The sequence below is a fragment of the Ochotona princeps genome, chromosome 8, assembly GCF_030435755.1.
Source record: "Ochotona princeps isolate mOchPri1 chromosome 8, mOchPri1.hap1, whole genome shotgun sequence".
In the NCBI taxonomy this organism is placed as follows: domain Eukaryota; kingdom Metazoa; phylum Chordata; class Mammalia; order Lagomorpha; family Ochotonidae; genus Ochotona; species Ochotona princeps.
In genome coordinates this window covers 25,296,189-25,322,120 of record NC_080839.1, presented here as the reverse complement: position 1 = coordinate 25,322,120, position 25,932 = coordinate 25,296,189, and the positions used below count along the sequence as shown (strand labels likewise).

The 25,932-nt window shown below is 50.1% G+C and overlaps 1 protein-coding gene across 3 annotated transcripts in view; it reads right to left on the bottom strand.

Annotated features, from left to right (window-relative positions):
- The window catches only part of SLC4A5 (solute carrier family 4 member 5), a 70,384-nt gene that overhangs the window by 12,742 nt on the left and 31,710 nt on the right, over positions 1-25,932 (bottom strand). For 2 of the 3 annotated variants that reach the window (XM_058667731.1, XM_004590681.2), the window contains exons 3-18: positions 24,031-24,191; positions 23,439-23,594; positions 21,365-21,460; positions 19,571-19,626; positions 17,975-18,132; positions 17,463-17,550; positions 16,363-16,517; positions 15,537-15,725; positions 13,825-13,999; positions 11,954-12,087; positions 11,036-11,307; positions 6,609-6,667; positions 3,614-3,814; positions 2,411-2,524; positions 1,116-1,277; positions 314-492 (exon numbers count right to left, since the gene is read on the bottom strand). In XM_058667731.1, the coding sequence (XP_058523714.1) occupies positions 314-492; positions 1,116-1,277; positions 2,411-2,524; positions 3,614-3,814; positions 6,609-6,667; positions 11,036-11,307; positions 11,954-12,087; positions 13,825-13,999; positions 15,537-15,725; positions 16,363-16,517; positions 17,463-17,550; positions 17,975-18,132; positions 19,571-19,626; positions 21,365-21,460; positions 23,439-23,594; positions 24,031-24,191 (2,355 nt within the window). The remainder of the gene's footprint in view (positions 1-313; positions 493-1,115; positions 1,278-2,410; positions 2,525-3,613; positions 3,815-6,608; positions 6,668-11,035; positions 11,308-11,953; positions 12,088-13,824; positions 14,000-15,536; positions 15,726-16,362; positions 16,518-17,462; positions 17,551-17,974; positions 18,133-19,570; positions 19,627-21,364; positions 21,461-23,438; positions 23,595-24,030; positions 24,192-25,932) is intronic. The other variant, XM_058667732.1, reaches the window with a different exon arrangement.

Here is a 25,932-nt window from a genome sequence, read left to right as displayed (position 1 = left end):
AGGACCACAGCCCGGGGAAGGAGAGGGCCCAGGAAAGCTTTCTGGAGATTAAATAGGACCTGAACGCAAGGGGGGCTAGGGGGCACAGCAGGAGCAGAGCCTAGGTGTGCCTGGCTGCAGGTGGGGATGTGGACTGTTTGGATACCATCAAGAAGAAAGTACATCTTGATGCTGAATTTCCATCTCTCCTTCTCTTCCTTCTTACACATATGATGGCCAAGCACTGGCTAACATTCCTTGATGCAAAGCGGGCTTCCCCTGCCCCAGACACCAGCCTCTTCCACTCAGGCAATGTGGGTGCTGCCCCTCCTACCTGACCCCCAAGAACTGCGGCTGCTCCCCGGGGGCGCTGGTCTCTGTCTCCATCTTGAGGCTGTCGATGTGGGCGATGGAGATGACAGTGGCAGCCACATACCAGGGCAGCCCCGTGAAGGAGCAAAGGGCCATGAGGATGCCCACCCAGAACAGGTCCAGGTGGTAGCCAGCAGCCTTCTGCAGGGGGCAGAGGGAGAGCTGTCCAGGAGGCCATCTCATTTCATGGACCTGGGGACTCCCAAGGGGGCCACCACCCTGCCCCGGAGGTGTATGCCCAAGTCCTCTCATTATGGAGAAAGGTGAGCCAGGCAAAGGTCACACGTGACGAGAGGAATGCCCAGGCTTAGAGGGGCATGGGCTAATGTCCCAGGGGAGAAGGACACCCACCTTGCAGCCCAGCACTTCTGTAGTTTCTGAAGGGGGGGCCCCAGTAGGGGCAGCCTTAGGCTTGGGGTTGGGAATGGCGATGGGGGCAGCGTCTTGGACCCAGAGACAGGAAGAGGGAGGCAAAGGATGTCTTGGCCTCAGAGTTCCAAGCTGAACCCTCAGCACAGTCTGCTCAGAACCTCAAGTTCACCATCAGGAGGGACTCAGGCAAGATGCTATGTCCAGTGTTCCTATTCCTCACAGCAAGTCACCCCAGCCCTGTAAACCTTCCCCCACCTGGAAGTAACAAATTTCCTTTCCAATCCAAAATGAAACAGGCGAGGGGACCTCCAGACTTCCTCCAAAATGCCTCAGGCAACAGCACCCCCTCTTTAGGCACATCCCCCCAACTCTGCTCCCAGCAGCAGCCTTACCCTCAGCTTGTTCTCCTTCCGGTTGACAATGACGGCTGTGATCTGCTGATCCATGAAGATCAGGATGGTCACCAGCAGGGCGGGCAGGATGCTCGCCGGGTACACCCACCACGGATTCTTCCCAAAGGGAACCACGAACCAGCCTCGGTCAGGCCGTGTGGGCTGAGCGGGAGCAAAGGGAGACAGCCCTTTCCTCTCTCCCTTGGCTCAGGGTACCCATTGGCAGCCCATTCTCCCACTTCCTCATCCTCCATGCTCAGAGTGCTTTTTGAGCCATCTTTCACTTTAAACATTAGGCACCTGAGGCATTAGAGGCTGCAGAGGCAGACAGAGGTGGGAGGGGTGCAGACCAAAGACAGGATGTGCTGCCAGTGCCCAGGGACTGCCAGTGGGACAGGGAGGAGTGGAACAGAGGGGGCATTGGGACATGCGCGGTTACTCAGTGCAAACTAGCAGAAAGCAGCAATGAGGCCCAACAGTAAGCACAGAGGACTTATGGATCCAGTGTCTGCCACCTCCTCTTCTCCCGAAGCTCCTGTCTGGGGAGCTTATGGACCTGTCTCTAAAACCAAAATGTCACTTCAGACCTGTGTGTCGGGAATAAGGGATGTTCTGAAGTTTACCTTCTATTGAAGAGAAGGCACAATTTTAATTACAGCATGAATTGTACTGTATGCATTCAAGCCTCCTAAGAGAACCCTAGATAATATTTTGAAGATCAAGAGCTGCAAGGCAGAGTGGGTAAGTTTTTGGGCCTGAACTCTCTACCACAGTAGGGAGCATGGTTTGAGCTCAGAGCTACCTGCAATGGTGCCAACCCTAGTCTGAGACTTTCTGAGCAGTGATACTCAACCTTGAATACGTCCTGAATCAGCCTGAGGCCTTGTTGGAATGGGAAATCTGGGCTCCGCCCTGTGCTTCTGATTACACAGGTCTGAGAATGTACATTTCCAATGCACTCCCAGGTGACAATGTGGCACAGCTCCATGGACTGTACTTTAGGAAATACTGTCCTAAGGGATCCTTCCCAGTTGGCCTAGCTTGTAGATGGCTAGGGAACTGGAAGCCCTCAAGTAGAAGTCTGCAGGCCACACAAGTGGTTTGAGGGTGACTATGTCCGTACCTGCTATCTCAAAGGACCAGCTCTGTGACTGTGTGCAAGAGGAAAGGGGTGGAACACACTCAGAGAACCAACACAGCCCCCTGGATGAGCAAAAGTTATCTCTGTACAGAGAGGAAAGGCTCTGCAGTTGCTGTCCAGCACAGCAAGCGCCTAGAGCAGGGGGACAGCAAACCTTGATGACACTGGGCACATTCAGCTTGGGAGTTGCCAGGCCAAAACATGCATCAATTCCACAGAACAGCAGGATGGAGAAAATGATGGAGAAGTCCGCCACCAGGGCCCGGACCTACAGAAATGAGAGTGGCAAGTGAGCCAAGATCCCAGCCAAGTCCAAGCAATCACAGTCCCTGTTTCCGGGCTGCAAAAAGGTGTGTGGTTGAAGCTGGGGCTCTGAAGTCAGCAGGCCCAGACTTAAGACCTGCCTCTGTCCTCCGCTGGCTGTGTGACCCTGGGGAAGCACGTCCTCTCTGCCAGCCTGTTTCTTCCTCTGAAAGGTGGAAATAGCATGGCACCTACCTTAGGGGAGTAGGGGAGCTACCACCCATTCAGAGGGCTTGGCATGTGGCAGTGAGAGTGAGAGCTGTTCTGACCCCTGTAGCCACAGCAGCCCTTGCTGAAGACATGCTCAGGGGTGAGAGACTGAACCAGGCCACTCAGCAGGTGTGGTGAGGGCCAGGGTGGCACTCTAAAGGAAACCCTACCTCTTTTTTTTAATGATATAGTTCCACAGGCTCTGGGATTACCTGTCCCCCTCCCCAAGTTCCCCCTACCACCGTTGATTTCCCCTCTAGTTTTACAATGAGTGTCCTGCATGGACAGTTGTAAGTCCATCATGCTGTTATTGAAGTGGGAAACTCTACCTCTTAAGAATGTGTGTCAGGCTGTTGCTCCCTTACCCGGTCTAACATTTTAAGTAAGGAGAATTTTGATATTCTCAATTATAAATAAAAGCTAGGAATTTCTGTTAAATAAAAGATACCATTAAGAAAACAGAAGGGCTAGCCCAGAGTGGGAGAAGACAGCTGCAACACATATGATTGTTCAAGAATTTCTACCTGGAATATATGATGAACTGTTACAGACCAGAAAGACAACCTGATAGAAAATGTGCGTGATATTTAAACAGATACTTCCAACAAGAAGTGAAATGGCTACACAGCCAATAAACACAAGATCAAGTTCTTAACTGCAGTAGTCATTAGGAAAACAAAAACAATAAATACTACAGACAATACCAAATGTTGTCAGGGGTATTTGACAAGGTGATCTAGTTCTGACTATGCTTGAAAAAATGGGCTAGTGTTCTTGTGGCATCAGTCCTAGGGAAGTGCCTGGGGACACTTAGTGGGGCCTCCTCTCTGCAGGGGACACTTACCTTGGTAGGGAAATAGCGGCTGAATTTGAACTTCTTCAGGGTTAGCGTCATGGAATATGTCCCAAAGAATAGGATGAAGGACATGAGTGCCAGGTCTGGGACAAACTGACAGGAATTCCCAAGCAGGCGCCCACCATAGCTCAGACACTCCTTCTTGCTCAGCAGAGACCAGTCCAATGCTGTGAGGTTAAGGGGGTTGTACTTGGAGACAAAGCACAGGAGATAAAGGATCAGGGCTTTTCTGTTGGGTCAGTTGCATCCATCCCTCTGCAGTCCTCTGGTGACCCATTATACACTGTCAGCCTCAGAGGGGCCCCAGCCCTCCTGTACCCCATGGTGCCTTCAGCAAGACACAGACCAGCTGGTTCAAGGGATGACAGGCAGGTGGCACCCGTGAGGGTTCCTCAAGGTGCTCCAGGATAAACCATTTGGTTAGCAAGGAAGGAGCGTGCAGTAGGCTCCTGTTACACAACCAAGCACAGGCCTTGTGATCACCTCCTTCCTGAAGGTTCCCCCTTGTTCTCTCTCTCTCTTTCCTCTCTGCCACACTCTTATCAACCTCCTATTGGATTATTTAGCCACACTTTCTTGCCTTGTGTCCCAAATCCTGAAAGCCAGGGCATCCAAAAAGCAAACAAAACCCTCCCCCCAAAACAAAATGTTAGATAACATGTGAACACAACACATATGGCTTCCAAAAGTTTGTGAAAAATGGAATAAAAAGAAAATGTATTCTCCACAAGCTTTTTGAAGTCCTGTGTGTGTAGAGTCATCCCTACATATCTATGGTTTTATATGTGCAGAGTCAACCAAGCAACAAAAATGTAAAAAAAGGAAAAACACTGCATCTATACTGAATATGTACAGACTTCTCTTGTCACCATTCCCTAAATGATACAATGATGTGCATTGTGTTAGGTATGATAAATAATCTGGGATGATTTAAAGTATATTGAAGGACATGTGTATGTTATATGCAAACACTACGACATGTATAGAAGGGACTCGAGGATATCCACAATTATCCATTGTGGATAATGGACCTGTGGATTGTGGTGTCTGCAGGGGTTCTTGGATACCAAGGAATGACTGTATACACCCAGTGAGTCCTGCATTCCCATGTCGGCACTCCTTTGTGATTTTGACACACCAAAGGTGAAGACCATTTCCCCACCACTGTGAAATCAGGGACCACTAGAGTGGGAGGCAAGGGACTGTGAAAAGGTCCTTGAGCACAGGCCTCAAGAGGCCTCACAGCTCCTGCCCTCATGTTCTCAGGCACCTGAGACCACGAGCTGCAAAACGTTCAAGATGGAAACTCATGTGAAGAGATGCTATACTGTTCCCACTGTCCTACCTGAGCCCAAACCCAGCAGGCCCGGCAGCTGATTGGTCCCACAACCATGTCCAGGGGAGAACAGCCTGACAGCCAAGCTTTAGATATACGAGACTTTCACCTCCCCTTTGTGATGGCAGCTTGTCATGCAGCAGTAGATAACAGATACAACAAGCAAGGAGACCAGAGAGCTTTCTTCAAATGTGCAGCCATCCCTCACGAGACTGTCTTGCATTCCTGGCCCCTGTGTCCTGGGTATCAGTTGCATTCCTCATCCCTGAAGCAATGGACAATCACCCTGGCAGAGTAACATTCCTGTACTGCTCACACTGGTCTGACCCACATCTCTCCCTGTTCAGCCCTCCATTCTCATCTGTCTTGGTAGACTTCTCCACCTACTGCCCTCGCCACTGATTTTGTCCTTTTCTTCTTATGCCCTCTGTTCCCTCATCCTAGAGTGTGTTTCTTCCCACCAAACCACATCTGTCTCCCCACCATGGAGACTAGCTGGCATCCCACTTTCTTCAGGAGGCACTCCCTGGCTCACCTCCCTTGCTAACTCAAGGTAGAAAGTACACATTTGGCCTGTACTTGGTGTGTGGCACACTCTGTGTGGTCCCTTAGTCAGCTCAAAGAATGGCTGGCAGGTGGCTTCCTGGGAAGGCTAGAAGCTTGCACACGACACATGGCTTTGCTAGCAATGAGGGCAAGTGTGGCAAGCTCTTAGCACATAAAAAAAGAGGTCCTGTGATCATATCCTTCCTGAAGTCTCCTGGATTTCCCTCCTTCCTTCCTCTCTGCCACACTCTTGTCAATCTCCTATTGGGTTATTCATCTACTTTCACCCTTGGTCTCCCAGATCTTAAAATCCAGGGCATCCAAAGTAAGATCCATTCTCTACAAGCACAAGAAGGTCAAGTTTCAGGGGTGGGATCACCTTGGTTCTGTCAACACCTTTTAGTTTTCAGTGCACCCAGCACTTTGCCCCTAACATATTCAGAAACTGATTTAGTTATTCCCCTTTGGGTCTTGGATCTTGGCTGGGGTGTGTGTAGTTGGACCCACTGCCTGGGTAGGTTGAACTTAAGCAGCCACCTCAGGGACAGTGAAAACCACATAAGCCCAGCCAGGCATTCCAGGCTCTGCCCTTGACCTGGATTTGAACTTCTCCCTGTCACAAACACTTAAGTTGGTATGCCAGCTCCTGAAGGCCCCTGCTCATCTTTATTAAAGGGTCTCCCGGGATAAGGAGGGCAGATTCCTTGAGTGGGGGTGACTAACAGATGCTCCAGGGCTTGAGAGTGGCATTGTTGGGTGGGGACTGGGGGTTTCTGGTAGAAAGGGAAGGAAAGGAAGTTGGACACTGAGTGGGAACCTGTTTACCGCTTTGTGCAACCCTATTCACCACTCCTCACTCCTGCCTCCCCTTCATTCACAAGTGTGCGTATCATATCTACTCACACGGTTTGTAGTGAAATCTGGTTTTAATGGGCTGGTTACAATACATACTTAACATTGAAATGTGCATTTAAAACTCTGCAGGGGACCATGAGATGAGGCTGGAGTCACCACAGCTAATGTCAGTCTCCCCACTCTCTTTCCCAATCCCTTCCAAAGACAAAAGGGTTTGAATGTCTGATCCGCGAGGACAGGACTTACCAGAGAAGTGTTGGTGTTTGGTGCCAGTGGGGCTGAGGCATTGAACGTGGTTGTGTTCACTGCAGAGGAGCACATGACATGGGCAAGGTCAGCAGCTGCTGGGCCGCAGCGTGCAGCCCTACACAGCCCCAGCCCTCCCCCATCTCCCTCTGGTCCCTGAGAACCAGCTTCCATGCTGAGGGCTGCTCCCCACACCCCGACCCCATCACCTTCCTCATTTTGCTCTGGGGAGGGAAGTGCTGGGGGGACATAGCCTGGGCCACAGCCCAGTCTGACTGGCTGGACCAGGACAGGGCAGCTCCCGCCTGATGATGAGCAGCTGGTTTTAATAATGGAAATAAGAAGTCTGGTGTTAAGACAAGTTGGTAGATAATGTGCCTAGTGGCAGCCAGGCCCATTTCTGTGCTGGTAGACTTAAAAAAAAAAAAAGTTTCCAAGAACTTCCTCTATGCTAAGCACACTTCCAAACCTTCACTCCTATTCATTTAAGTTGCTATATCTCCATGAAACACTCCCATTTGTAGACGAGGTAACTGCGGCCCAGAGAGATTAAGTAATTTGCCCAGCATCCAACATCACACAGCCCTCACTTGCAGCCATGATCCCATCCCAGACAGGCTGGCCCAGAGCTGGTAAGCCTCCCAGCTCTGTGGCCCTCTGCAGACATGCCCCTTCCCTCCTGTCCTCTCAGGCAGCACTTTCCCAGGCCTGTAAGGATGTATGGCGTTCGATACTATGTTCTCAGATCTACCCCTGGCATACAAACCAGGGAAAAAGATCTAGAGAATCAGGAACACACAGGTCCTGCTCTCTTGCTGGGCACTCCTCTCTTCCAGTCTCCATGTCTCCAGTTGGAAGGAGGATATATTGGGGATCCCTTCAGGGGTCAGGACTGTGGAAAGGTACTGTCACCCCCTCCTCTCAGTTCCATGGTGTCCTGCTTCCCTTGCTCCACAGGTCGGGCTGCATGGTGGGCACAGCCGCTCATTCATTATGCAGAGGGTGGGCTTTGAAGGATGAGGTTTGCGCTGTCCTCTTCCTGAACTGCACGGGCTGAGGTGAAGGCCAGGCAGTGTAGGCACACCAAGCAGCTCCTTTGCAGCAGGCCTGGGACAGAGGGCCAAGGCCCATCTGTCAGCCTGTTGGCAGGGAGCACACCCTCTTGGCTCCTGGACACCCGAGGGTAGACGTCCGTCACCAGGCTGCTCCCAGTCTCCCACAAGCTGCCAAAGGCCTAGGTGTGTTTATGGGACTCTTTGGTGGGGCTCACTTCCAGGGCAGCTAGGCTGGTGGCTGAGGACTTGGACAGAATATCCTCCCTCCCCTCAATCTCCAGACCCACAAGCTTGTTGGAATTGTCCGAAGGAAGCTTTGCTTACTAGAACTCTGGGACACCCACTGCCTTTTCTCACGACACTGACCAAGACAAGGTGACACATTTGCAAGAACAGAGGGAAGTTGGCAGCTTGGCTGACTCAGAGGGGAGTTCCTGCTAACGCTCCAGCCTAGGGAACGTGGGGATTTTTCTGGTCTGTTTTCAAACCAGACACTGGCTTCTGCTTAGAACTCTCAACACTTTTATACTAACAATGTTGCAAAGAAAGCCTCTTAAGATAAAGATGGAAGAACCATAACATAGCAAATTCCAGAAAAGCTCCAAATAGTAAAAATATTTAAAACTACTGTTTACAAAGTGGTACTCACTTGGGATTGAAAGCAGCCAAATCAGTATGTGCAGCAGCCATAAACAGAATACAAATCAGTTACAATGGAAACAAAATTAAAGAGAAAAAGAGTTCCCCCAGATGAGCTTGTATCTTGAGGATAGAATGAGCATGACAGTGTCAGACTGCATTTGTAGTGAAACTAGGACTACAGAATGCGGGGTGGGCAGGTGACCCAAGGACACGGAACAGTTAGTTCTCCCTCCCTAGAACTTTCCTTTCCAGGCTCTCCTAATCAAGAGTGACTTGTCCAGACTTCAGCTCTTACTTTCTGTGAAGAAACTTCTCTTCCCAGGTTCAGCAGATAACAATGGCTTAGGATTCTACTCAATACTTTGACAGGGCAGTGGTTGTCAATTACATCAGAGTGACCTGAAAGGCTTGCTGATCCAGAGAAAGTTGACCTCTGCCCCTGAGGGTCTGATGAGCGGGCTGGAGGGTACAGAGAGTGGGCCTGGGAATGTGAATCTCTAACAACTGCCCTGCTGGTGCTGCTGGTCCAGGGACCATGACAACAGCATGACCCAAAAGTACATGGTAACACCAGGCAAGGGTATGCTTTCATGTCTGAGAGTTACTGCTCTGTTGGAGTGTTAGTGATCCTGGGACATTACGCACCAGGAGCTAGTCAGATTCCCAGTTTCTTCCTTGTGAGTAAAGGAGCTGGAACTAGGACACCTAGGGGAGCCAGTGGGGAGATTTTGAGGCATGGGGGCTTAGTGAAGCCCCTCAAGTCCACAGAATCTGGACTGTTTCCAAAAGAGATCAGAGCCACAGACTTCTAACAGTCACATTGATGGGAAGTTTATGCTTAGTGCAATAACTCCAGAGTGTTCAGAACGTGCAAGCAGAGTACAGAGAGCCCTAGAGAGGCTGGCCTGCAGATGAGGGATTCACTCTAGGGCAAATGAAAAGCCTTGCAGGAAGGATCCCTTGGTGCTCTGGCAAGCTTTCCCTATCACTGATTCTAAAGGGGTAACTTAACATCAAAGGAGAAGAAAAATGAAAGAATAGGAATTAAACCTAAGCTTTCTTACAGGGCTCAATGTGGTAGCCTAGTGGTTAAAGTCCTCGCCTTGCATGCACCAGGATCCCATATGGGTGCTGGTTTGTGTTCTGGCTGTTCCACTTCCATTCCAGCTCCCCTGATTGTGGCCTAGGAAAGCAGTAGAGAACAGCCCAAGGCCTTGGGATGCTGCACCTTCGTGGAGGATCTAGAGGAGGTTCCTGGATCCTGGCTTCTGATCGGCTCAGCTCCAGCCGTTGTGACCACTTGGGGAGTGAACCAGCAGATGGAAGATCTTTCTCTCTGTATTTCCTTCTCTCTGTAAATCTGACTTTCCAATAAAAAATAATAAAAAATACTTTCTTACAAAATCAGTGCAGTGACGGGGGAAGGGGGTAGTAATTAAAACCAAACTGCTGGAAGGCAGAGTATCTTCATCTTCCCTAGAATAAAGCCTAAAGTAGAATTTACACTGTTGTGCAGCAAATCTTTTTGATGGACTTGCGATTACTTTTTATACATAGTAATGTATTAAGCCCAGCATGTACTTCTTTCCTCCACCTCAATCTGATTATAGATCTGTAAATCTCACAAAAGTCCCATGAGATCCACAGGGCTGGTACTGACAGCCATTCCTTACAGTTGGGGGAAACTGAGGTTTGGGTGGTCTTGAGTGGTCTCTGGGCCTCAGTTTGCTATCTCTGAACCCAGTGTGATGGTGCTTGGAGGAATGTGGGTAGATCACACATCTCCCAGGCACCCCCAGGTACATCTCACTGATGGCTCTTAGGTATGTGATTATGACTGTGAAGGAAATTACATGTCCAAACTCTGTAGGGTTCGATAATGTCACCAGTGCCAGGTTGATGTGCTCACTTCCTGACATGACCTCACAGGAATGCCCCTATCAGCAGGTTGACCAGCTGACTGAAGGAGCCTCCCACACCAGTGCAAGAATCCTTGTTATGGTAACCACAGTGCAGGCACATTTGGAAAGTGGCCAAGGAGCTCACTCCTGACCAGAGGGGGCTAGTGCCTCCCCTGTGGTGAACCCTCATCACTTTTAGTGCTTCCCTAACCTCCTTAGGGTTTTTGCTCTTCATTCTCTACTCTGCATCTAGTGATTAGAGAGAATGAAGTGGGTCCCATGTGAGCATGATGATGCTTCCCTGGACCTCTCTGTGAGAGAGTGTGTGAGTTCCCAAGGGGTAAGTAACGGTAGGTTCTCCAACCACTCCTCAAATAGCCCCGGATATGTTCTTGTAGGAAGGCTCACTTTCTGCTGTGATCTCAAGGCTTGTGGCCACAAAGGCAACAATGTTGGGGAAGTTTACTGTACCATGTACTGATGGGGCTGGGAGGGACTGGGGGACTTTCAGGTCTCCCTCAGGCCTGGAGCAGGAATACCTCTGCAGCACTCCTCTCACATATGGCCTGTACCTCACCATCTTACTCCTCCTGAGGGACCCCTCTGCCCTTCCGATTGTCACCCTGGTCATTGATATTTGACTCAAATTACAGCTACTATTCCCTTGGTTTCCTTCTAAAACATGGTTCGAGATCCTGCATTTGCTCCCGCGAACAGTAAATCCTAGAATAAAAAGTCCCTCCAAGCAGGCTTACCCTCCCACATTAGAGAACAGATCTCTGGTGGTGGGTGGATAGGGGCCCGAGGGACTATTGGAGTTACCGGTCACCTGTGTCTGGGGCGACACACTCGCATTTGTAGGTAGTGATGGAGTCAGGCTTGAAGTCCATGTTGATAGGGTAATACTTGAAGGCACCAATCATCTTCTTGATGGCATCGTAGATGAAAATGAAGCTGATGAGGGTGGAGAAGCCCTCCTCAGTAAAGCGGGTGATATACTTGATGATGAAGCTGGCATCCGTGGCCACCAGGATAAGGCACTGGATGGCTGAGTGCAGGCCAATCCAGAGGCGGAACTCCATGTAATCCAGGCCGTTGCCTCTGGAAGGCAGAGCAAAGGCAGGGGCCTCCAGCCCAGAGCTTTGGCAGTTGCTCAGCTCCCAGACTCACCTAAAGCAGCTCATCAGCCTCTTGTGGCACAGGTGCCCTCCCAGGGACAATGAGAGTGCTGGGCAAGGGAATGATTGCTGGGATGTCTGGTCTCTAAGAACTCTAGAAAAGATGTCAGAGCTCCCACATAGGAAACAGACACCTATAGAGAGTGGACAACAGGGGAATTCTGGAATATAGGACTGGAACAGGTCTTAGAAATGGTCCAGTCTAAACTGTCATATGATAGAGGAGGCAACTGAGCCTGGAATGGCAACAGGAGCTTCCAGGGTACTGAGCAGCCTGGTGTCCGGATCAAGTCACTGCATGCATCACACTAACCTTCAGGTCACAGCTGTGCAGAAGCACAGGGGAGTACATTTTGTGCTCTTGTTCTGACTGTGTGCCTCCTGTAGGCTGTGCTGATATGCACTAAAATAGCTTGAAGGTTGGCAGCTGGCAGGAGTCAGGGGACCACCTGGCTGCCTTCCTGTAGTTGAGGTTTTGGGCACTGCCTGCCTGCCTTCCACGTGTGCCCATTTCCCTGCCTTTCCCTGCATACAAGGGCAGGTCTTGAGGGCCACCAAATGGCACCTACTTGCTGAAATCGAAGAGGAGCTTCTCAAAGATGAGGATGGGCCCTGTGCTGCTGAGGATGATTAGAGGCTGTCCCGAGAAGAGGCAGAACAATGCGCCAGCCATGGCAGTGCCCAGGAAGCTCTCCATCACTCCCTGGGGGGCACAAGAGGAGGACGCTTAGTAGAGGCTGGAGCAGGCACCTTTCCACAGGGCTGCAACCCAACTCTTTCCAGGGTCCTGGCTAGTTCCATCCTTTGTTCCGGGCCCTCCCCTCCCCAAATCCTGCTAGTCATGTCCTATTTCACAACTTGCAACCATGGCCAATGTCACTGTTTCTAATTCCTGTGTGATTTTCTTTTGGAACCTTGGAAAAAAGTAGCATTTTGCCTCTGTGTTCATTCTACTCCCACATAACATACTATACAACCATCTATGATTCATGCATTCAAATCCATTAGTTGCCTGCTCTGTAGCAGGAATTGTGCAGGGTATTGGGCACCCTCTAGTGGGAGACACAAGTAAGTAAGCAGGGTTTCCCACTTGGGCACGGCTGATATTTCTGGCTATGTAATTCTTTGTTGTGTGAGTCTGTCCTGTGCCTTGGCGGATGGTGGGCAGCAGTTCTGGCTGCTGTCTGGGAGATGCCAGTAGTACCCCCACCCAAGTTAATAGCATCTAAAATTGTTTCTAGATATTCTCAAATGTTTCCCGAGGTCAAGATTGCTCTTGGCTCAGAGCCACGGCCTGAAAATGATGATCTAGGAAGATCCAAGAGCCATAGGAACACACAGCAGGAGTGAAGGTGTCACGTGGATGCTGAGACCCAACATGCAAACAGGGACTAGGCCAGGAGGATAGGGTAAATAGGCATGATGAGAAAAAGTAGGATGATCTCAGAATAAGGAACAGTGAATCCACACAGGCTCAAGTTGAGAACCAAAAAGAGGATCAGGATTGGCAGGAAGCAGAAAGGAGAACGGGTGAGTGGGGCAGAAATGCCCAGAGGGAGGATGTCAGGAAATGAGGCCTGTGTGCTAGTGGGGTCATGCCACGAGGGCCATGTGGGGCAGAATGATGCTTGTATCTGGTGTGGAGAACTGGGGGAATGGTGGTGCTGTGTGCTGTGCCAGGCAAGGCCCAGGAACAGCAAGTCGGGAGGGAAGGTCACAGATGCAGACTCAACTGTATGAGCTGGGAGATCCTGAGGAGCAGCCATGTGGACGCCTGGCACCCCCCACCCCTGAGGCAGCGGGATGTTCGCTTTGAAGGCCAGGAGAGAGGTGGAGGCTGTGGTAGGCAGCCATCTCTCTCTACAAAGTTGGGTCTTTTCCTTGGAACTCTAAGCTCCCTGAGAGGCGATGGGAAAAGTGCCAAATGACAAAGTAGAAGATTCCTCTTAAAAGTCTGACATACCCTGATAGCATCCTTACAGTTTGTCTGTAGTACTGTGATCTAGCTTTTGGTGTCTTTTATCTGAGAGGCAGAGAGTGAGCTTATTGTTGGTTTACTCCCTTGAATACCTGTAATGTCAGGGAGCTAGGATTGAGATCCATGTTTCCCACATGGGTCACAGGAACCCAGTTACTTGGAGTCATCAGCTCTGCCTCCAGGTTTGCATCGTTGCCAAGCTGGAGACAGAAGCCGATGTTGGATGCTGATGTCTTGACTACTAGGCTGCATGCCCACCCCAGTTAGACATCTTTTAATACTATCAGATTATCTCTTTTTTCTCCTCCTCTTCTGTTTTCATTTTTAAAAAGTTATTAAGGACGAAGGATTATCAAGTGGATGATGGCTGAAACCTTGGTGATGGGGTGAGGGGTGAAGCGCCTCACTGCCACTAGATGGAGGCAGACTTTGCTGAAGTTCCTGCTCACTTCCCCCACATACCTGGTAATTGTCGGTGGCATCCCCCAGAAGCCCACCGAAGGTGATGGCATTGGTGATACAGCCGAGGTAGATGAACAGGATGGCAGAGATAGACTGGATGTGGAAGCCATCATAGAAGTCGCTTAGGAACCAGGGCAGCTTCCTCTTGACATCGAGACAGAGACCACCAAAGAACCTGTTTAAGACATGCCCCTGGGGGCTACTTTCTGCCCCACAAACACCAGGGAAAGGCAAGGCTATTTACAGGCACCATGGAGGAGAGGGAAGGAATTCAGCCAGGGGCAGTCAGAGACAAGGATGACCCTATCAGAACATTTAGGATCAGAGACTCAAAGTGCCTCATTGGTACCATCCACAGCAGGAAGAGTTTGCAGAAGAGAAGGTCTGACAGGAGCGGGGCCTGAGGTGGACCTCACAGCCCACAGGGGAGAGAAGTCCTGGGTTCAGGGGAAGTTGTCCTGTTTACATCCCAAAACAATCCACAGGGCCTGTACTTACAAACAGGCTGTGTCTGAACCTAGAGACACTCCAGATTGTAACACAGATTCATCAAGGGCAGGTTTGGAATGGTAATGGTTACTTTGCTCTCTGAAACACCCAGGTGGGGAAGCTTAAGTCTGGGGACAGTGGGGATGCTAGTATGTATAGCTCCTGACATTGTATAAGTATCTGGCATGGAGGGTTCCTCAACCTTAGTGTTATTGGTATTTCAGATCAGATCATCCTTTGTTGGGGGAGAGTGCCCTAGGCACTGTAAAAGCATCCTTGGTCTCCACTTCTTTCCCAGTTGTGACAAAGGAATAAGTTCCTTGACACTGTCAAAGTGCTTGGGCAAGGAGGGAAGGGTAGGAGGCAGTGAGGAAGTCAGGGAGTAAAGCTGCTTCTTGCTGAGAATATAAGGGTTAGAACCAAGCACATAAGAAACACAAGTACACCCTCAAAGTTATGCTCACACTTGGCTTTGCAGCGTCATCTCCCTTCCTATAGCTGCAGCAACCCGAGCTGCTGTAAGAGCTGGCAAAGGAGCTCTGGCCTTTTCCTAAGAGGAAACTTTTTGAATAGGTAGAGCTGAGTGGGAAGAAGGTACTGTTGAACCATATTTCCCACAAAAGCCATATTAAAGGCCTGACCTCCACCCCTGTGAATGTATGCCTATTGGAAATAGGGTCTTTGCAGAGATAATCCAGATGAAGTCATCAGCAAGGGGCCTACCCCAACATGATATGAGAGACACACAGAGAGAGGTTGTGGCAGCAGAGCCTGGAGATGCAGTTACAAGCCAAGGAACACCAGGGTAGTGTGCTACCACCAGAAGCTATAAGGAGGAAGGGGAGGAGTCTGCCCAGGGGCTGGGGCAGGGGATGCACCACAGCTCTGCAGAAACCTCAATTTATAACTCAGGGTTCCCAGACCTGTGGAAGAAGCTACCTGGTTTGTGTGCATTGTTCTGGCACTCCTAGGAAACAAATAAGGCACCAATGGCTGTCCAGAGAAAAGTCTGGGTTCCTCTACTCTCATGTGGGGCCTCCTGAGACAACTGCATTACAAAATTCAGAAGGGGCATTCAGGACACAGAGAAGGAAAGAAAGCAGGCTAGACCTAGTGGCATGGAGTGGGCACCACAGAGAGTGATGGCAAAGATTTCCAGAGAGTGGGTGAGGTGAGGACAAGTGGAAATGGCAGCAAGATCACTGTAAAGTGGGGGTGGGCACCTTCCAGTCCAGATAAGCTCCTCCCCGATCTCATGCACAGCTGGCATCTCTCCATCGTCCCCACTGCTCGGTCCGGCTGCCCCTCCACTACCAGATCCACCGCCACCGCCTCCTCCTCCGGCTGCACCACCGCCTCCTCCCACAGAGCCATTCATGTGGCCCAGCTCCATCAGGGAGAACACGGATTTCCTGTGACACAAGAGATGTGGTGAGAGTGAGGCTGACAGTCCTACTGGTCAGGGCTCAGTCCCTCCAGGACTGTTGGAGAGCACCTCCCCTTTCCAACAAAAGTTACACAGTATCTTCAAGGGCAGAGAAAAAGGCAGGTCTCCCAGAGTTTACAAATGCTAACATGGGGCTGTATTGATTTCCAGCGTTTCAAAAAAAAGAAAATGAGAGGCATTGTGGCACAGCAAGTTAAGCCACTTCCTGTGACACCTGAGAGCCAGTCTGAGTCCTGGCTGCTCCACTTCCGATCCCACTGCCAGCTAGTGCACCTTGGGAAGGCAGGTGGCCCAGGTGTTTGTGGCACTGTCACCCATTGGGAGACCCACATGTAGTTACAGAGGCTTGGTTTCTACCTGGCCTTGGGGAATGTTCCAGCAGATGAAAGATTTTTCTGTTTCTCTTTCTCACTCTATCATTCTTTCAAATAAATAAAATACATCTTTAAGAGAGAAAAAGATACCAATAGAGAAAAAGATACCAAAAGATACTGACTGTCCCAGCTACTCCCCTCCCACCTCCCTGATCCTGTACAAACATACACATATACACACATACACGCGCGTGCATGCGTGCACACACCCACACACGCACAACACACCTTTTGTCAGCAGAGGGCACTTTTTTGGGAGGCTCAATGCGGATATTTGGGTCCCATTCTCCAGGGGGAAGGACAATGACCTCGTCCAGGAACTCGTCGATTCCTGCGATCAGGTCCTCCCGGTTGCGGGCTTTGTAGGCCACATCGCTGAAAAGCTGATGAGCAGACAGGGGGTAGAGGCTCAGCTTCCTGCCCTCTCTTACTCACCCGACTCTCAGGGGCATATCATGTCTAGTCACACTTTGAACCACTGCTCCCACGGCCAGTGCCCTTTGAGAGCACAGCAGGGCAGATGAAGCAGGATACAATGTGTCATGGGCGCCAAACACTCTAGCCTGTGTTGGACTTAAAGGCCGGGTTGCCATATTCTGTGGGGCTTCAGCAGAGTGACTTAGCCTCCCTGGATTCAGTTTTCCACAGGGGAAGCATATTAGAAAACTTCTGTTCAGTCCAGCTAGAGAAACTCAGGTAGGTCTGGTCCATCTACTGCTGCCCAGCCCCTCACTGCTGGAGACCAGGCTGCTGTTGTCTTTAGTGCTTGCTCTCAGAGTTACAGAGCTGACTGGACTCTTTCTGCATTTCAAGCTTCTGGGGTGGGCTTCTCATCGCAACAGGGATAGAATGAGAAACCTCAGCTTTGCTTACAGCCTGTACAGTCTTGGGCTCACCTCCCTGGCATTGTCTCCTGCCTCAGAGCTCTTCAACAGACCCTGCATGAACCCGCTTGCGTCCAGCTTCCCCAAGCCCTGACTCCCACTCCCTTTGTGTGGAATGCTGGGTCCCAGGCTCATGCTGGGTCTGCCTCCATCCTGCACTCCCTCAGCTCCATGCCTTTCCACACACACATGTAGGCCCCGAGAGTCCTGCCTGATGCCCTGGGCAGCTGGCACCGGGTGAGTGTTATGACTCTAGACCTGCACTGCCTCCCTCCCAGCCCCACCAGCCTTGATGGGTGCTCCTGAAGGACAGTAACCAACTCCCTAAGCTCAACACTTTCAGCATCCTGCACAGGGCCTGGTATACAGCAGGTCCATGGATATGCCCATTAGATAAATAGATGAAGGCACAGGCAGGAGGACAAGCTTCCGGTTACCACTTACATCATCCACCATGAGGGTGGCAATGGCGCGGCCGATTTCATTGTAGGACTTTGCTCTCCCCAAAGGTCCCAGCAGTATGAACAGAAATCTACAAACAAGTGGAGAGAAGGAGGAGGGCTACGATGAGAAGGAAAAGGAGAAGCAGCTGAGGGCAACGCTTTGGCCCTAAGTAGCATTCAGCCTTGGCTTTCTAACTTCCCTCCTTTGTAACCGGGACTTGTCTGAGGCAGCCTTCTCCCTTCTTCTTACTCCCCCAAAACTCCTCCTCCCCCAGCTTCCTGGCCTTTGTCTTGCTCCCAGGCAGGCCCAGTAGCTTCTCTCTCAGCTTGACTTCCTTCTCCTTTGGGATGACCTTAAATAACTTAACCAACTTTCCCTTTGTCAGAGGCTTCCTTCTCCCCAGCAAATCTCCATGCTCAGGAGGCTCCTGTCATAGCACTGCCTGTCCACCTAGCCAGACAGCCGGCTCCGGGAGCACAGGTGTGCAGGTGGGCTTCCACCACTGCTCTCACCTGGTGGGGACGGGCACCTCGGTCACTCCTCCCAACATGGCAGACTGGATCAGCCGCACGAACGCGATGAACGGCTGGTCCAGGAAGTCCACCTCACCCACCAACACATTAGAGGCTTCCGAGTCCTTGGGGATCTTCTTCATGAATTTGTTTTTCCGCTGATCAGGGAAGGCAAAAAAAAAAAAGATGCCCATGAGCACCCTGCAATGCCCTCATTTCCTTCCTCTCCTTCTGATTGTTCTGCGGGTCTAACTTTAAAAAATGCTGCCACAGTTTTTTAGGAGACTGAAAGAAATAACTACTTCTGAATGTACAAATGAGGAGACTTGGGAGTGGCTAGTCATAGACGCTGGTTATCCTTTGTAGATGACCCCAAGGTATTCCTGAAGATCACCCAACCACACAGTGGGCTGATTTGATGCTCAGCCACATCTGTGGGCTCCTGCCACCTGGAATGCCAGCATCTCAGCATCCGCACTCCAGCTGCCCAGCCCTCCCACTCAGCCTGCCCCTGTGGTGGCTAAGGGGAGGAAGAGGCCTGGTGGGGGTTGGGGGGCTTTATTTGCTCTCAGCCACCAGCTTCCTGACTCACAGCAAACCACAGATTCCTTTCCAAGCCTGTAAGAAACTTCCGTGCCCCCAAGTTGCCCCCTCAAGAGACCACCTAGAAGACTCAACTCAATGTGGCCTCCCTCTGGTCCCTTTGATTGCTGTCTGCCTAGGACAGGAAGGCCAAAGACGTAGAGCCAAGCTACTGGTTGCAGCACATAAGATTAAGCTGCTGCTTGCCATGCCAGCAATTTAGGTTGTCAGAGTGCCAGTTCAAGCCCTGGCTGCTCTACTTCTAACCCAGCTCCCTGCCAATGTACTGGGAAAGCAACAGAAGATGGCTCAAGTACTTGGGTCCCTGCCATCCATGGAGACTTGGCTGGTGTTTGTTCTAGGATTGCCCTGGCCCAGATTTGGCTGTTGCAGTCATTTGGGGAATGAAGCAGCCCACTGCTGAGCCCATTTGCAGTCTGGGCGTGGGCAGGAGTTTAGCCTGGCATGCACCAACCAGGAGGCCTGCAAAGCAAACCCCTCTAGGCTGGCACCCAAGGAGTACCCGCTGGCCCATCAGCTATGGAAACTGCCAACACTAAGGAGCAGCTTTGGGCTTTGGTCAGGAGACCCAGACATAACAAGGCCGCATTGCCTGGTGAGGGTGACAGCCAGCATTATTACCACTTGCATGCTTGTTAGAGCAGGTTATAAAAGACCTTCTTCACCAGCCACTGCCTTCTTATCAAGGCACCACTGTCATGCAAACATGAACATAATAATAATATTCCAGAAAATACTGGTTCCTAAATTCTTTCCAAGTTAATGTTTCTAGAGTCAGACTGCCTGGGTTGGATTATGGCTCTGCCACCCTTCAGCAGTGTGGTCTTCTGTGGTATGTAGCTGCTTCAAGCCTCAATGTCCTCTTTCCACTGAAATGCGGATGACAAAAAGGACCTTCACGACACACAGGAAATCCTTGTTGCTCTGCCTGCAGAAACCAAGTTTCTTTCTGCCCGGGTCCCCCGCCATAGCCAGGGGCAGGGGCTTCCCTACCTGGTCTGTGTTTGGGGTGTGAGAGATGTCATTCATGCTCCTGCTCTGGGCATGGCCTAGGAGAGAAGAAACAGCAGGTCAGCAGGGGAAGGCAGACCCTTGCAGCTCTCTTTCTCTTGGACCTCCCATATGTGCCTCTCCGTGTCCGTGACCAAAGCAAGATTCCCTGCCCTTAATCCTGGGGCCCCATCAAATCGGGGTCCTCTCACTTTGCTTTCTTGAAAGAGCTACTAGACCCTATGCTCCACTTCTTTCTTCTCACCTCCACTTCTTTCTTCTCACCTCTCAATCTACTGCGCTCTAGCCTCTACCCTTCAGCTCCACCTTCAGGTGTGTCAGGCCCAGAGAAGCGCCTTATCCGATGTGAGACCATGTGTCCATCAGCTTGGGATTTGTTGGAGAGGTGGAGGGAGAGCCAGAATCGTATCTCTCTCCTCTATTATTCTCCTCTGGGATTCTAAGGAAGCTGGGCTCTTCATGGGGTGAACACGTCACTGGGGTCATTAGGGCCAAGAGAACACCCTGGGGCAAATGCGTACTGTGGCTGAGGCTGTGGCTGCTACCTCCCCAAGTCCTTCCCTGAGCATGGTCAGGAACCCAGTCTGGGCTGCCCTTGTTCACATCCCCGCATTTATTCCTTCACACTCCCGTTTCTCTCTTCATTTCCAGGTCTGTCTTCTTTCCTCACAGCTCATCTGTCAGGCAACCGCTGGTGACCTGCCTGAAATGTTTACAACCTTTCACTTAAGCCCCTCAACCCAGGCCTAGCAAATGTGGCTGTGACTCTGCCCACATTCCTCCTTTATGGTAGTGTGAGACTGTCACCCACAGATGGGGACATTGTCTGTGCCTCCTTGGGGAAAGGGGCTCACCTGCTTTAAATTACATTAAAAAAAAAAAAAGATGAAGGGAGGCTAATTGGTTTACTGAAACCTAAGACCATTAGGATATTTATAACATAATTGGTGAGTCACACAAAATTTTCAGCTTAAAAATTAGCCTGCTGAAACTCACACTGTGGCACAGCATGTAAAGCTGCTATCTGAAATGCCAGCATTCCATATAGGGTCCAGTTCAAATCCTAATGCTCCACTTTCAATCCAGCTCCCCATTAATGGTTTGGGAAATCAGGGGAAGATGGTCCAAAGCCTTGGGCCCCCGCACCCATATGGGAGACCCAGTAGAAGCTCTTGGCTTCTGGCTTTGGGAAGCCCAGCTCCAGTTATTGCAACCAGTGGGGAGTGAATCAGCAGATGGAGGATCTCTTTCTTTTTCTCATTCTCTTTCTCTGCCCACCCCCTCTTTCTGTCTCTCTCTGCAGCTCTGCCTTTCAAATAAAAATAAATAAATCTTCTTAAAAAGTAAGCCAGAATCTTTCTTTTAAATATCTGATCCCCATATTAAGAATTAAAAAAAAAAATCATGCTATTGCTTGAAATTTGAGTCCTACATAAACAGTTGCTCTGGCAGGGTCAAACCAAATGATTCCACAGGGCTAATACGGTTCCTGAACCAGAGGTCTCCCCCCTCCCCCAGTTTAAATGCTGACAACACAGGCTTGAGTACTGATCATGCCAGGATTTGAATTAAAGCTTCATCTTTAGGAGAGTCCTTGGAATATTGTGGCAGTGTGTTGGGCCCTGAGAACAGCCCAGGCTTTGAGCTGCAGTTAGATTTCTCCCATGCATGACTCTCAGCGAGTCCTTGACTTTATCCCCTGCCTAGGAAAAGGTGGACATTCTCCCAGGGAAACAGCCAGGATGAAGCAGACACAGGGCGGCCAGCAGCACTCACGCAGACGTCCGTAATTTGCACTTTGCCGAATGCGCAGGTCCTCGGTGGAGCGGTGCAGACTCGAGCCACCTGCAGGGCTCCGGGCGGGGCTGCGACCTGGAAACAGGAGCAGGGCACCTGACTTGGCAACCAGCCCAATGGCACAGCACAGTCATTCAGCTAAATAAAGCTGGTCAGCAAGACATGCCTCTTCCCTTTACAGGAAAAATGTGGAGTGTGTGTGTGTGTGTGTGTGTGTGTGTGTGTGTGTGTGTGTGTGTGTGTGATAGAGAGAGGAAGAGAGAGAAAGAGACCTCAACAAGATTACAGAAATATTTGAACTGCTGAAAATGAGATAGATACACAACTTATTAAATAGGCACTAGATACAGCATACTACCTGGGTTCATCTGTCTCTCCTTCTTGCTGTATATCTGCTTTTCCAACAAAAATACATAAATCTTTAAAAAAATTTACTTCAGCTCTGAACTAGCCTTGAGGTTGACAGACATGACTTTGTATGCATGTTGTTTTTGGTTGTGATGTCCTTTTGCTTCTTTCTTTGAAAATTGCTATTGTGTAAGAGAAACTGTGAATTGCTGCCATCTGTAGTCATGATGCTTTTAATAAAAGTGACCCATGCGGGCTGGCGCTTTGGCTCAACTGGCTAATAATCCTCCACCATCATCCCCTAAGGGCACCGGTTTGTGTCCGGGCTGCCCTACTTCCCATCCAGCTTCCTGCTTGTAGCCTGGGAAAATAGTAGAGGACGGCCCAAAGCCTTGGACCTTGCACGCACATGGGAGACCCAAAAGAAGCTCCTGGCTTCTGACTTCGAATCAGCTCAGTTTCAGCTATTGCAGCCATTTGGGGATTGAACCAGCAGATAAAAGATATTTCTCTATCCTCTGTAAATCTGCCTTTCCAATAAAGTTAAATAAATCTTTTTTTTTAAGTGACCCATGATACGCAGAAATGTAACTACAGAATGTAGGATTGGTGTTCACTCTTTTTTTTTAAAGATTTATTTTATTTTTATTGCAAAGTCAGATATACAGAGAGGAGAAGAGACAGAGAGGAAGATCTTTCAGCCAGTGGAAGATTTATTCTTTAAATGACTGCAACAGCTGGAACTACCCTGTTCCAAAGCCAGGAGCCCAGACCCTCTTCCGGGTCTCCCACACAAGTGTAGGATACAAGGCTTTGGGCCAAGCTCGACTGCTTTCGCAGGCCACAAGCAGGGAGCTGGATGAGAAACGGGGCTGCTGGGATTAGAACTGGTGCCCATATGGGATCCCAGTGTGTACAAGGCAAGGACTTTAGTCACTAGGCTACCATGCCGGGTCCCTCACTCTGTTTTTTTAGTAACCACAATAGATGCACATACAGCAAAAAAGAAAAGCTCCCTGGAGAGTGTTTTCTTAGTGACTGTTAACTGTGCTCTGGTGACAGCATTTGTCTGCCAAGGTTAGCAGGGCTCGTATCATGAGGCTTCTTGACTCACATACTGAGCACAGAGGGTGGAAGGCTTGAGATATATACTCAGGACCATATAGTTCCCTTGAGTGGCCCCGACTCTGCCAATCAGTCTTGCAAGCCTTGGCACCCTTGTCATAAACTCATCCCCTTCTACCACCTCCACGTGGCTTCTGCCAAAGCTCTTGCTTTGTTGGTGGGGAGGGGAGGTTGGTGAGCATCTTTCAGGCTTTTTCCTAACCAAGTCTCCTCTGGCAGCAGTTTCCTGCTGTGGACACCTGAGGCTCTCATGTAGAGCTCCCTAGACCCGCCATGTCCCACCCTGCTTCTGTTCCCAGGCTGGCCGCCTCTGACTGGTCCAGGAGGGGCCCACAAGGAAGACATGTTCCAGGTCCTCTGAGGGATGCCTGTGTGCATTCCTGCCTGAGAAACAGCTCTCTTCCAAACAATCATTCTGCTCTGGGGATGGGGAGAGTGTTGGAGTATGGCTGGGGTCCTACATCCCTGACTGCAAAGGGGCCTGGGGGAGCCCCAGAACTTCTCCCGCGTCATGAAGCCAGATCATCCCAGTCACCGCAGGGAGCTGGCCTGGTGCCTAGCAGCAGACAGGCAGACTCACTGGTGGTAGAGGAGACAGACTTCCCAATGTCCACCAGGGAGCGATGCATAGGCTTCTTGGTCTGGTGCCGGTGCTTCCTCAGCAGCACGTAGCTCACCCTGTCTCGGAGCTCTGGCCGCAGCAGCCCATCCTCGATCTGCTTCTCAATGACGTCATCTGAGTGAGAAACAAACACACCTGGTCCACATGGCCCTTAATGCACCCAGGGTGTGGGATCCTGTTACTGAGCGAAAGGTGGCAGGTGAAGTAGAAACACCAGGACTTTGTCACTAATGGCAAACCTGGGCACATCATGAACTCTTGGTCTCTTCATGTACGAGGAAGGATGTGCATGTGCATAGGCAGTTCTCTGCTCTATCACCCAGTATTACCATGAAGAGCAAATAAAATAGTAAGAAAATTCCCAGGGTACTATGAATAACACTGCTTTTCAACTTCCTTTGATCCTAAAATGAATTCTTGGGCAACATACTTCAAGCAAAGTTGAATGGGTTAGTACAAGGCACATAAATTGGCAGGAATTGGAGGGCAAGACTTGTGCCTGGTTTTGAGAGAACAGCAAGAATGCTGCCCAAAGGCGCCCCCATCTTACCTATGATCTGTGGCAGGGAGCCACTCTCCAAATCCAACAGCACCGTCCCTGTCTGCAGGCAGGTGCGAAGCTCGAAGAGGCTGTGAAGGGACAGTGTGGACACATGGGGCTTGCTCCAGCGTTCACCTCCTTCCTCTACCTTTTCTTCAAACTTTATCCACCTGGAAGGGGGCGGGGCAGATATGGGGGCTTAGCATGGCCAGTGTCCTTGGGAGGAGACCCCACCTTATCTGGGGAAAGCGCATGGCTTTGGGCTCCTGTCAGGGATGCAGTTGAGATGTTGGTCCCAGACTCACAAGCAGAGGATCTCTTGAGGGACTGAGGATCAGAGAAGCAACGAATCCTGCCTGGACACCCCTAAACCACCTTCTCAAGATGGCAGCCTTGGGGCTGGCATTGTGGAACAGCAAGTTAAGCTGAGGCCTACAAGCCTGGCATCCTATGTGGGCACTGGTTTGAGTTCTGGTTGGTCCACTTCCAAACCAGCTTCTTCCTAACATGCCTCAGAAAGCAACAGAAGATGGCCCAAGGGCTTGAGCCCCTGCACTCATGTGGTAGACTTGGAAGAAGTTCCTGTGTTGTTTGCCTGGCTCAGCCCTGCCCATTAGAGCCATCTGGAAAGTGAACTAAGAGAGAAAGTCTCTCTCTCTTTCTGTAAGTCTATCTTTCAAATAAGTAAGTGCTTAAGAAACAAACAAACAAAAATATTAGCCTCAAATCAGTAGGATGACTTCCATCCACTCCAGTAAAAACCCCAAGGGATTATTTTTGGATCGTGACTAATTCTATAGTACTCTAAGAAAGCAAAATACCTGACAAATATTAGGGGAAACTTAAAAAGAAGAATGGGAAGAGGGCCTGCACTAACAGATATAAAATTACAGAGGAGAGACAGAGTGAGATCTTCCATCTGCTGGTTCACTACCCAAATGGCTGTCGAGGCCATAGATGGGCTGAAGCCAGGAGAGTCTGGGTCTCCCACATGGGTGCAGGGGCACAAGGACTTGGGTCATTTTTTGCTGCTTTTCCAGGCACATTAGCAGAGAGTTCATTCAAAAGTGGAGTGGCCAGGATGTTTGCAAGCACCAGCATCGCATATGGGCCCGATTCATGTCCTGGCTGCTCCACTTCCCATCTACCTTCTGCTTGTGGCCTGGGAAAGCAGTCAAGGACGGCCCAAAGCTTTGGGACCCTGCACCCACGTGGGAGACCTGAAAGAGCTCCACGATCCTGTCTTCGGATTGGCTGAGCTTTGGCTGTTGTGGCCACTTGAGGAATAAATCAGTGGATGGAAAATATTTCTCTCTCTCTCTCCTCCTCTGTAAATCTGCCTTTCCAATAAAATAAATAAATATTTAAAAAATATGAGATTAGGGCCTGGCGGCGTGGCCTAGTGGCTTAAGTCCTCGCCTTGAAAGCCCCGGGATCCCATATGGGCGCCGGTTCTAATCCCGGAAGCTCCACTTCCCATCCAGCTCCCTGCTTGTCGCCTGGGAAAGCAGTTGAGGACGGCCCAAAGATTTGGGACCCTGCACCCGCGTGGGAGACCTGGAAGAGGTTCCTGGTTCCTGGCATTGGATCGGCGCGCACCGGCCCCGTTGCGGCTCACTTGGGGAGTGAATCATTGGACGGAAGATCTTCCTCTCTGTCTCTCCTCCTCTCTGTATATCTGACTTTGTAATAAAAATAAATCTTTAAAAAAATATATGAGATTAAAAAAATGAGAATATTGTGTAGAAATACATCTTAGACAAGATGTAAAACTACAAAAGCAAAAAATGGACAGATGATACAAAAATAGAATAAATACAAACTTTTAAAAATATTAAAATTTAAAAATTTGTTTGAAAGGCACAGAGAGAGAAAATCTTCCATCCATTGGTTTACTCCCCAAATGGCCAC